The sequence below is a fragment of the Capsicum annuum genome, chromosome 12 (assembly GCF_002878395.1).
Source record: "Capsicum annuum cultivar UCD-10X-F1 chromosome 12, UCD10Xv1.1, whole genome shotgun sequence".
Classification (NCBI taxonomy): Eukaryota; Viridiplantae; Streptophyta; class Magnoliopsida; order Solanales; family Solanaceae; genus Capsicum; species Capsicum annuum.
The window spans coordinates 39814773-39827791 of NC_061122.1; the positions used below are offsets into that span (position 1 = coordinate 39814773).

The 13019-nt window shown below is 30.8% G+C and overlaps 1 protein-coding gene and 1 long non-coding RNA gene across 2 annotated transcripts; one reads left to right on the forward strand and one right to left on the reverse strand.

Annotated features, from left to right (window-relative positions):
- Window positions 1-3913: 3913 nt before the first annotated feature.
- LOC107852661 lies at window positions 3914-5278 on the reverse strand. Its single transcript, XR_001669509.2, has 3 exons — window positions 5144-5278; window positions 4511-4606; window positions 3914-4050 (listed from the first exon to the last, which is right to left on the reverse strand). It is a non-coding gene; the product is annotated as an uncharacterized LOC107852661 (long non-coding RNA).
- Window positions 5279-8916: 3638 nt separating this feature from the next.
- On the forward strand, window positions 8917-9538 carry LOC124889592. The gene is made up of 2 exons (XM_047401553.1): window positions 8917-9123; window positions 9206-9538. The coding sequence occupies exons 1-2, from the start codon at window positions 8917-8919 to the stop codon at window positions 9536-9538; spliced, it is 540 nt and encodes a 179-aa protein (XP_047257509.1).
- The last annotated feature ends 3481 nt before the right edge of the window (window positions 9539-13019 follow it).

The following is a 13019-nucleotide window of genomic DNA, read 5'->3' on the forward strand; positions in this document are numbered from 1 at the left end:
GGTTGAGAGAAGCAGCTCCGGCGAAGTTTCACCGGAATCGCCGCCCATCATGGAATCCGTCTGCTTCCTTTGAAAATCTGGTCAAAACCAGCGACCAACTGCTCAAATCCCATAAAAGAAATGGCTCCATCCCCCCTGAAAATTCGATAATCAGTGACCACACATTAACGCCGGTGAGACTTTTGCTGAAAATTCATTAGTACCGCGGCAGCTTGATTTTCCTCTGTTTTGGGTTAATTTTTGAGCAAAAACTGGCCGGAAACTTCACTGGGTTTGTCTGCGGGATTTTGGGGTTCCAGTTCGAGGTTCGTCTATGGTTCATTGGTCCGCGAGGCTTCTGCCGTCGTTGAAATCAGTTCAAATTAGTCGAATAAAAGCCCCAATTTAAGGTCAATCTCTTTATCTTATTCTTAGTCAATTTTTATTATTGTGTGTGGTTGATTGTTATCGTCTCGACTTTCTCTTATCTTATGCGTGATGGGAATAATGAATGTCGAATTGTATTGATTGTGGGTGACTGAAATGTTATCGTTGAATTGTTATACTGGATCAATGGTTGAGAATGATTTGGGATGGGAATTGAAAGTGAATGAAGTAAATATAATCGACTGTTGATTTGAAATGGATATTAATGTTGTTGAATTCAAGTTAATTTTGATCCATTGTTGAAATTAATAATATCATATTTTAGGCGGAAATTGATAGGCAAATTTTAGGTTTCGGGGTAGGTAGCTCGTAGAATCCTGTGTCATTGAATGTGTGAATGTCTTGTTGAATGGTTCTTTCTATTTTAATGCACAAAATTGAGAAAATGTATTCATTTGGCCGAGGAATGCCCCGAGGTATTTGTGTTTATTTATCAGAGAAGGCCCCAAAGTATTTTGTACTCGGAGGACGTTCGTCACGAAGGCCAGAGGTGTCGGGTGGAGCTTAGTCTAGGACTAGTATAGAATAGGATTTATATTTTTCACATTTTTCTATTTTGGACTGTATAACTGGACTGAACATTATATTTTTGGTTTTGGATTATTGTTTTATTTGTCTATTGCTCGTTTTATGTGTTGATGTGGTTTATACATTCTTAGTGTCAAATTAGTTAATATACTCCACCAAGGGACCGTGCTCGAACCACGGGATCGAGGGATACCTAACACCTTTCCTTCGGTCAACAGAATTTCTTAAACGAAATCTCTGTTCACGGATCAGTTTTAGAGTCAAAACAGTTTTGAAAAAAGGATTTCCAAAGGTGATTTGACACATCCGATTATGCCAAGTGGCGACTCTGAGTTAATTATACAATGAATTCTTTTCGAAATAATTTTCATTTTTGTCACTTAATAATAAAACCTTTTCGAACTTAAAATTAATCGCTTGGGTTAAAAAAGCGGTGTGACACACTTAAAATCATAAGGTAATTCTATCAAGTTTGATTTTAAATAATTATTCATATAAGTGTCAACAATTCAAATATCATCAGATTCAAGTGTGTCCGAAGATCAATCAACAAGCATTCAATTTAGGAGCATACAAACAACTAAATTGAGTCTAAACTCTAATTAAACTGTAACCTACTTCAACCGAAGAATCTAAATGCAAGCTAATTTGTAAGGGCGTTGCCCTTCCGTAAAAATTTTGAATGATCAAAATCTGTTCAAAAACACAATCTCCATAAGAATAAGAATTTAATGACACCCATTTTATAAAGTGTAAACAACATAAATCCCCTAGACAATGAAAATAATTACATAAAATTCCTTCTTGTTTTCTCTCTCCCTTTATTTGCAAACATACTTATATATTCGGTCACATATTATACCTTGGTCGAATGTATGATGTAACAGCTAATCGTAAATTTAATGTAATTGAAATCATTACTTATTTTAAAGTTCCTTAATTGAAGGCAATAATTGGGCAACTTTAACTCTTTTCTGGATAAAAGTAGTTTCTTGATATTGAATTTCAAAACTTTTCTGAAAGTTCAACTTTTTTTTTTGTAATCTTGGATTCAAGATTTGGAAAGGAAAAAACAATAAATTTCTTCTACATACGTTTTTTAGTACTACTTAAATCAATATGAATATTCCCATATTGCTGCGACATGCTGGAATTTGGGAGTTAAAAATAAGTTATGAGTCATACAAAAGTGACGCAATAATTATTTCGGAAGGTATTACTTACTTGAAATTGGTTTCTACGATCGCCATGAAATTGGATATCGACGAAGTACGAAAAAAAATAGAAGTTACATATGTGGTTGGAGGAAATTCTTCTCCAATTGTCATAAGAAACAACAATGGAGTGAGGGTTTACGTTGAGTTGAAGAAACAATTTTGTGGTTTGGTTAATTTTTCGCTTTGTATTTTTTGATATTTTAGATCTAGAAAATTATGTCAAATTCTTGAATTTTTGTGGGAAATAGCTTGTACAGTATTTTTGTTGAGCTTCAAAGAAAATGGGATGCCTAAGAAAATCTTAGACTCTTTCTCATTTGTGCACATTTATGCTTCTTTTGATGATTGGTGTGTTCTTGCAAATTTGATTGAACTCCACTTGTTTATTATTTTGTGTTATTTCAGTTCTGGAAATGTTTAGTTAGATTTACTTGTTTACCTATTTGTAGGCTCATGTAATTGGATATATTTCAATAGATTCTACTCTGAATATTGGAAGAAGATAGAATAATTTGTGGATTTTGGAATGAAATTGTATCATTCCAGTTAACTTACGAATGTATAATATGTTGTTATACATTAAAATCATTGTATAATGAAAATTGTGTCAATCCAGTAAACATTTGAATGTATAATATTTGATTGTACATTCATCTATGTCTATAATGAAAACTGTCGCAATGACAGAAATTGCATTTTGTTCTGGTTTTATTATTTTTTACATGTTTGTTTAATTCATTGACTCAATTTAATAAAAATTATGCAGCTATGTACTAATTTGTCGTAACAAAGACTGCAAGTGGGTACGCGAATGATAATGAGGATCCTCATCGGCCGTGGAATAGTTATTTCCAAACAATTGATAAAAGTGCACTTGTTACTTTAGATTAACATTTTTTTATAATAGTCGGCGTTGAAACAACTAATTCTTGATTTTGTAGTTGATGTTAAACGGTTACAATATTACGTTTTGGATGTTAATTCACATTTTATGGATTTCCTTATTCTTATTATACATATATAACGTCTGAAGAAATATTGTGCAATTACTTACATTATATTATAATGTTACTAATATAGTTTGGTAGTTATTGAGTTTGCCTTACATTTTATTATTTATTAAGTATAAACTAAATTACAAAATAATGTGTTACTGTATATCAACATATTGAATTTTTAACAGTAGGTAAATTATGTTATAAGTTAATAATACATTGAACAAGTGTCTCATACGTTAAAACATATGTATTACATAACATCATACATGTTGTTAAGCGCTCATGACTTAATAGAAAATAAAGAAATATTTAACGTTATACATATTTATAAACTATAACACTATATCATACATTATTAACATACTTTTAATGTATTTTTTATAGTAAATACATTGTGAACGTATCATACATTTACACGAAAGTATAATCTATAACCATACACATAAAACAAAATGGAAAAAGCAACTTAAATTATCACGAATTATGTTACATAAGTCTGTTATTTCTTATGTTGTTTAAACAAAAAATAATACATATAGTCAGTTAAAAGTCATTGTTGTCAGTAAAACATCATGCATGTTAATAAAGTGTAATAGTATATCATACATTATATATATATATATATATATATATATATATATATATATATGAAAGTTTTTGTATATAATTGTGTAATACACATTACGTTTCAACAACTATTTACTATAATAGTTGTCAAACTACATAGTATATACACACCCACAATATATGTATAAGGAGTAAGAATAAGGATAAGACGCCTTTAACACCCATTTCTCATATAAGCATTAATTTCCAATTCATTCATAGAAGACGCCCCCAACACCCACTTGCAGTCTTTGTTACGACAAATCAGTACATAGCTGCATAAATTTTTTTAAACTGAGTCAGTGGATTAAACAAATATGTTAAAAATAATAAAATCAGAAAAAAATAGTATTTCTGTCATTGCGGCTGTTTTCATTCTACACATAGACGAATGTATAATCAAATATTATACATTCGAATGTTTACTGGATTGACACAATTTTCATTATACAATGATTTGAATGTATAACAACATTTTATACATTCGTAAGTTAACTGGAATAGCACAGTTTCATATTATATATTGGCTTTAATGTATGCTAACATATTATACAAAAAGAAAGCAGATGTAATATTAAAAATTTAGAACAAACACTTCTTCAAAACCTCAAAGAACATTATACACTGACAGACATGTATAATAAAACATTATACATTCATATATTTAGCAGGAACAGCAACAAATAAACCAACTTTAGAACAAACACTTCTTCAAAACATCAAAGAGCAAATTACCATAGAATATAAACTCAGCAAATAGAATTGATCATGAACATCAATCTCCTCATCACTGTAATCATCATCCACCACAGAATCCGGTTCAATCCAATTCTGTAGGGCAACCACTTTCTTTAGCGGAGCAGAAAAGAAATCAAGATCGCCACAAAACCCCATTTCCTCAAACATCATCATCTTGAAAGCAAGTCAATCACACCAAAAAACATTTATTGAAATCTAACTAAACATTTTCAGAACTGAAATAACATAAAATAATAAAAAAAGTGGAGTTCAATTAAATCTGCAAAAACACACCAATCATCAAAAGAAGATTCAAGAATTTGACATACTTTCCTAGATCTAAAATATCAAATTAATGTAACTTACCTAACTATGTGGTTAATTCAACAAAAGTGAAAAAAACAATAACCATATTCAACAAAATCAAGAACAAAAAAAACACATAAAAATTCAATCTTGAAGCAAAAGCTCAAATATTTACATCAAATTCAACGATTAAACACAATTATTTTAATAACAAAATAAACCCCATATGAAAAAATAACACCAAATCCCAGTAAAGATCTCAACTTTACCACAGAAAAACAAATATTTTCAAGAAATAATTGTACAGGGGAGGAAGAAGAATACCTCAAAAATATTGTACTACTTTTTTTTGTCAAAATCAGTGTTTCACATGTGTAATGATTAAAAGAGAGAAAGTTAAAAGGAAAGGGATTTATGTGGGAGCATATGGGGGGTGAATTATGGAAGAGATATTGAAATTGTGAGGTGTATAATGTTTAAGAGAGAGAAAGTTGAAAGTAAAAGGATTTATATAAATAATTTGAGATATATGTGTAAATATTTTAGCAAATTGATATATAATGTAATTAGGTAATTTTAGTTAGTGTATATACGTAAATTTTAATTTTATAAATTCTTGCTCTAAATACTCTAGGCCTAAAATCAAATACGAAACAGTAGCTTCCGGACTAACCTATACATTAGAAGAAAAACCAGTAATTGTAATACTTTAATTACTACATAGAAAATCATTATTCCACACCCAATGGAACATCATTATCCAATTATTAGCATCAAATCACACTGGTCAAAAATTGGCCATTAACTTATTATATTGTATTTTTCAATCATTATATCATCATTAGCTTAGGATTATTCTTCAATTTTTATATTCGTACTGAAGGCATACTGATTTTGTACTTCCACCGTACTAGTTACTTGAGGTACTACTCCAACTATAATAATTATCTCATCATTATTTCTTAATTATGTTTTTTTATAATATCAAGGTAATATTATTAAAGGAAAAAGTAAGAATGAACAAAAGCTTACCCAACTCCATTTGTATAACCACGCCACTGCCACCTATTGCACTGCTAATGAATCATTCTTGTAATTATGCACATACAACAATATGAACAATTGACAAAGAAAACATCCTGTGCTAACCTGAGGATGCAGATACCTCGGGGGGGGGGGGGGGGGGGGGGGGGGATGACAGTGCAACTGCTGTGCTCTTCTTTAGCTTAACTATGTAATGTTTTATTATTAATATATGGTAAACCTTCTCATTTAAATTCATTCTCGTATGGCTACATAATTAAATAAATTGCGATTTTGATTCATTTAATTATTAATTAAATTAATTATTTAAAATACTTCACTTTTAAATAAATTTTCTAAATTTATTTGAAACTCCATAAAAATAAATTAACTATGTAAATTGACTAAAAAGTACATTCAAAATCTATTGAAATCACTAAAACACTAATCCAGGGTCATCTTGATAGAAGACTGTGTTTGGGTTTTTTTTGTCCTGATTTTCTTACCAAATTTAAGTTTTACTTTTTCTTGGAAGAAAAATAAAAGTTACCAAAATTATTTTTATTTTTCTAAAAGGAAAATATAAAACTTCTTCATATTTGGCAAACCCCTTTCTTGGAGGAAAGATTTTGGGCATCTATAAATAGAAGACCCCCCTTCTCATACCATAACATAAGAGCATCCACAATGTAGTCGTTAAAAGAGTATGGCTTAGGGGAGATTTTCTCTCTTATTAGTTTTATATTTTCTTAATAGGGAAAATTAACTCTATAAACTTATTAGATTAGTTATTACAACTTATAGCAAAAGTTTAAAGTTTTCAAGTTATAGCAACTTTCATCTTAAAAAAATATATAAAAAGGTTTTTCTTTTCTTTTGTTGAAAATACAGAAAAGAAATTACTGAAAAAGGAAAATTAATATTTAATACAATTAATATACAATTTACCTTCCTTAAAAGTAGTTAACCTTAATTATTGGTATTTATCCACCCCAAATCCCTCAAGCCGTTATTTATCTTCCTATTTTAATGCTTACATTAAGAGTCTCCATCTTTATACACTACTTGCCACTTTTTACACGATTTCTCTCTACCATCAAGCAAAAAAACGCATTCTATGTTGATTAGAATTTGATAGAGAAGCGAAAAACAAGTATTTCTTTAGATAAAAAAAATATGAATTCTGTTAATTTGCATTCAATCGTGATCCGTCGTAGAGGGAGATGGGATTCTTCAGGTTTGTTAATTTTTTACGCCTTCTAAACGAATTTAAATATTTATTTTTGGAGGTTTTTCAACTGTTGTTATTGTATAAACAGAAAAACTGAGGGACCTTGAAATTGATGGGATAATGTATGATGCAACAACAAAGTACAAAGGATTAGTAGAAGCAATCACAACACAACTGATGATAGACACATCCGCAAATACACTTGAAATACGATACATAATAAGTGATAGATGCCCAAGTATGGTCATACACAATGATACAAATGTGCAGGTGTATCTGGAACAGAAGAAAACGATTGTTGATTTCTTCTTAAAATATCCATTGTACGTTACAACTTTGGATAAAATGGATGGTGTAATTCACCATACTGAAGGAGCAATTGTGTGTGTTAGGTAACGGTATTCTAATGAAAAAAATGAATAAAGTAGAAAGCTATTTTCAAAAGATTGTGTTCGTTTGATCGGGATAAGTCCATATTTTGAAGAATTTGAAGAAGAACGTGTGGATGTAATTTGTGATGTAACGAATATCAATATAGCTGTAAAACAGACTTACAAGGATAAACAAACACTGGCTAATGTTATGGAGTTGCATGCATTTATGAAACAGTTCTCTTATCGAACTGAAAGGTCAAGTGGAAGCAGGTAAAAACGTTTGTGTAAATTAGATGGTAAAGCTGTACGTTAAGCCGAAATATAATTTTTTTATAATAATTTTTTTTTTGCTTTAGCAGCTACTATTTGGTTTGTGTGGTGGAGGACTGTACTTGGTTTCTTCGTTCTTTTCAGAATTAACAAATCAAATATTTTTAAAATAAGAAAGTATTGTGACATTCATACATGCTCAATAAAGGATCAAGTTTATCCGAGGCGTCAAGGAATGACAAAAGTGGTAGCCGAACTGATCTTAGGTAATTATGTGGACGTCAAAAGAATATACACTCTCAACGATATTGTTTCTGACATGATGAGGGAGCATGGAATTACATTAGATTATCATCAGGCATGGCGTCCAAAAATCAAAGCAATTAAAATGTTGTGCGCTGATCCTACCGAGTCATATCAAAAGATACCTGGTTATTTATATATAATGGACAAGCATTATTGTGGATCTGTTGTTAGCTAGGAGAAAATCAAAGAAAATAGATTCTTGTATGCTTTTGTTGCATTGGACTCTTCAATTCGTGGATGAAAATATTGCAGGCCAATTATTGAAGTCGATGGAGCAGCTCTAAAATCGCTTTATGGTGGAACAATGTTGACTGCGAGCACATTGGACCCAAGAGATAAAGCATTTTTATAAATTTTTTATTTTAAAATGTAAATTATAGCAGAATTTTAATGTGTTGTATAATATTGGTATGTCATATGTATGTATTTTGTTTGTCTTGCAAAAAAGTAATCACCCAGTATATTATATAAAATATGTTATGATTGTAGGTCGTATACTACCCCTTGCTTATGTTGTGGTTAATTCAGAAAATATTGCCTCTTGGACTTGGTTTTTTGATAAATTTAAGATTTCATTTGGGAAAAGAGAAGGTATGTGTATAATGTCCGATAGAAACGAGAGTATTTGGAAGGCAACATCCACAGTATATCCAAATCTATCACATCATGCTTGTATTTGGCATTTATGGTGCAACATAAAGGTAAACTTTCGTAAGAATCTTGAAGAATTGCATGAAATTTTTTTTGCAATGGCAAAGGCATATACTCTACAATAAATTGAAGAGTTAATAGAAAGGGTGGACCAAATTGATAAGAGAGTTACGGCGTATTTATTCCAAATTGGCTACCACAAATGGGCAAAGGTTCATTCTACTATCAAACGAACTTGGACGATGACATCAAATATAGCGGAATCCATCAACAACACCAACAGAATAGCTAGAAGATTACTCGTGGTTTCAACAATAGATTTTATGAGGTTAATGATTGAATCATGGAATGCAAAACAACATGAGGAGGCAACAAACACATTAAAAGAGTTGACGGCCAAATATAATGATGTTTTGATAAATAATCATTTGTTATCTCAGAAAATGATAGTAAGTCCTTTATCCGTTACTTTTTAAATCACTTAAATTTTTTGTTAATTTATTTATGTAGTAAAGTTGCTTCTGAATGCAGGTAAAAGTAACAAATGAATTTCTAAATATTGTTACTAATGGAGCAAAAAGATTCATTGTTTGTTTGCGAAGAAGAAAGTGCAGCTGTGGAGAATTTCAATTGGACAAAATACCCTGCTCTCATGCTATGGCTGCTATTACATATAGAAACCAACATGGAGGGAACTATTGCTCACCTTACTATAGCAACAAGAATTTCAGAGATGCTTATGTCATACCAGTTGAACCTCTTCCTTGTGAAAGTACATGGGAAATACCACGTGAAGTGTTGGATGAAGTTGTATTGCCACCTGATTCTAAACGACCTCCTGGAAGACCATGTTTTGAAAGATGAAAAGCACCAAATGAAGACAAATGTAAACGTTCAAAGGTTACATGTAGTGACTGTCATCGTGAGGGGCACAATAAAAGGACTTGCCACAAACATGCACCATCTGCTTAAGATGGAATCTGTGCTTCTTACTTTATGTTGATGTTAAGTGTTTTTTTTAAACATTTATGATCAATAATTTCAAGTGTTAAGATTTGTGTTGTTTTAAGTAATTTTGTGGTTATGAATATATTGGTTTAAAATAAACAAATGTTTGAGAGTTGGTTAATTTTTTTTTCAATTAATATAACTGAACACATAGATATTGCTGCAAAACATAACAGCATACACCAGAAATGCACAGTAATGTGCAGTAGTTGAAAATTGGTATGCAGGTATTTGAATCAATAACAAACAATGTGTTATTTACATAGTATTTTCAATTACAAAACAACGAATACTATGTGAAGACTTCGAATACTATGTCATCAAAACAATGATTCCTTATAATTGTATTGTGGTGCATGAAAGCTAGAGAAACAATGAAAAAAAATTAGTCTAGAACGTAAGATAGTGATAGATAAGGAAAAATAAGCAGGTAGGTCTGTTGTGAATTGTATGTAAACCATGTTGGAACCGACGTATAAAATACAAGAATATATGGGAAAATTGCTAACATTTTATAAACTAATTAAAAGATAACATTCAGAGCATGATGATGCGCTCAATTTTTTTTTTTTCAAATATTCATAAAGACACACTATGTATACAGCTGAATGCAACAAATACAAGTATCAAATTGGGTAGAAAACTAAAACAAGCACAAGAACTTTCCCAACTAAGAACACTGCTGCTTTACTTCATCAAATTAATAAAGTTCAACCAAAAGGAATTAAAAATCAATATAGAGTAACAAAAAAAAATTTGGGTACTCTGGTAACAATTAGAAAAGATCCTATTATTTTCAAATATCAAAACATCCATCAAAAGATACAAGAACTAAATAAGAACAACTACTATTATAATATTTTGTGACTGGTATTATCGTGTCCTTGAACTTCCAAACTGTTCCCTAGATCTTTTGAAACCACCATGCTTGCTAGTAACATTTTCAGTTGCCTCACTTTCACTGACTGCTCCATCATTCTACTTCCGTCTAGCATAATCTCATAGTAGTGCACCATATCTGAGTCGATGGTTCACAACACCAAATAGTGTACTGGAGATATCAAAGATGCCATGCCTAACGTACTTAGCAAAGGCACATACAAACATACCATAGTCACTGTAAAATATAAAATCAGAAAAATCACTTATAAAGCAACACATACATTAATATAAATACATAAAAACACAATTTAAATGTAACGTACTTAGATTGAGGTCCCTGCTGTGGTTTATCCTTCAAAACAACATACTCCAAAGGTTCACTCAGTGATTTATCAATGTATGCAGCTTCTCAATGCCAGTCAACATCCGAACGTTTTTCGTAAAAATTAGTGGCAACCAAGAACAGAGGTATCATGGTAGAAAGGGATCGAACATGATCTAAAACATTCTTTGAGTGGACAACACCTCCCATCATCGAATCATAAACATATAGACACCTATGTCTAATTCGAAAAACAACTGATATCCAATGAAATGACTCACTAACATTCACAGGAATAATGACATTATCAACAGAATCTTAGGGAACATTGGCAAGTAATTTGTAACCCCTAATGTACTGGCTAACATGATGTTCAGGAGTGATACAACTCATTTCTTCATTCAAACTCAACAATTGTTGATGAATTGAACGTATTCATTTAACAAAGAAGACATCAGTAGTGGTGTATGTAATTAACTTCATGACACTATACTTTAATTTTTTCCTCAAGTAGTACATTATCACGTCAACATGCTGAATAAATAAGAATTATATTAGAAAAAAACAAAAATATAATACAGATATGCATAACAACACATGACAAAGAGAATAATACAATAGCATAATTAGTGTATACTGTGCACAAAATACTCACAATCAAAGCATACTAACCAGAACTATACACTAGCATACACATAAAATACAAATATGCAGATATGAAGCATTTCTAACATTTATGCATCCTTTGGATAGGCACTGAATATATTCAATGCTGCAATATATTCTCCAATATATTATGTAATGTTCACCATTTTTACCATCATTGCAAGTGCAATAATGTTCAAGGTATGTTGTCAATTGAAGTCATTCTTTGTTGTGGTCCTCAATCGATATGTATAAGATTAAAGGCTATGAAACCCATCATTAATTCATTGCTTTTTCATATTGATTTTCAAGAATGGGCTTGATAAAATACTATAAAAAGTATCTGAGATGTATGAATTTATCACAGTGCTTTCAGGAACAATTGTATTCCATGTGACTAGAGAACAAGAACAAACAAATCCACCAGATAAAAATTATAGCTAAAGCATGTAACCAATTATTCCATACATAAAAAAAGTGTAACTTTTAAGCCTCATAAACTGAATCAAATAGCCACAGAAGTGTAATCTTCAAGACTCAACAAACTATGTACGTTCCCATAAAGTTAAATTTCCGAAAAGACTATGCTTTCTACTGCTATCTATACATAAAATAAACCTGAAGAAATTATTCAATACCAAATAAAATACAGAAAACATACCTCATCATTCCATGATCGTTCAGTGTGAATCAAGGTGCGAAACCACTATTTATCTTCAATTTTTATGTCAACCAATAGAAATTCAGAAATTATCTTATTATGTAAAGCAGTGTTTACAGCACTCCTACATACATTGTTAAAGATAATAAATATTTCTTATTGAAATATCAATAAAAAAAAACTTGAAATTCAGAAACCACACCTTTTTCCTCTTGACTTGGGGTAACACCAATCAGTGAATTGTTGAATCAATGAATCAGGAGTCTCAAACCCAATATACTTCTGAAACGGATGCTTGCTCTTGAAGTACAATGGACATCTTCGAGAGCTTGTATCAGATTGGTTATACACACCTACTGGATATTTGTCAAACATTATAGGTGTAGCGATATGTGCTTTTGGTGTTTCCAATTCTCTAAATGTTGGTTCAAGAGTAACTAATTGAGACTCGGTAAAGAAGGGTTTGTCATCAAACGTTGACTGATCATTGACAGGATTATTCACAACTGGATTCTAATAAACTGTGAATGAAACATGAGAACTCATGAAGTGAATTTCAATAATGTACAATCTTGTTATTATATAAATAAAATTAAATATGAAAGTATAGAAATATTACCATCCAATGGGACAGAAACATCATCGCGAAAAGAATATTTTTCAATAACCGGATCAACAAGCACTTCATTTTACTTCTTTCTTGCAGGTGGGGTTTGTAAGCCAACGTCCACATTCTTAGAAAAGATATAGTATTTTAATAACAATTAGTAATGAAAAAATTTATAACAAATATATGATAGTTGAATGCAATGAAAACTAACCTCTTT

Bases quoted from the DNA above. Each gene is read 5' to 3' on its own strand.
- LOC124889592 (XM_047401553.1), top strand. From the start codon at position 8,917: ATGACATCAAATATAGCGGAATCCATCAACAACACCAACAGAATAGCT. The intron at 9,124-9,205 runs GTAAGTCCTTTA...TTCTGAATGCAG, and splicing joins TGTTATCTCAGAAAATGATA to GTAAAAGTAACAAATGAATT.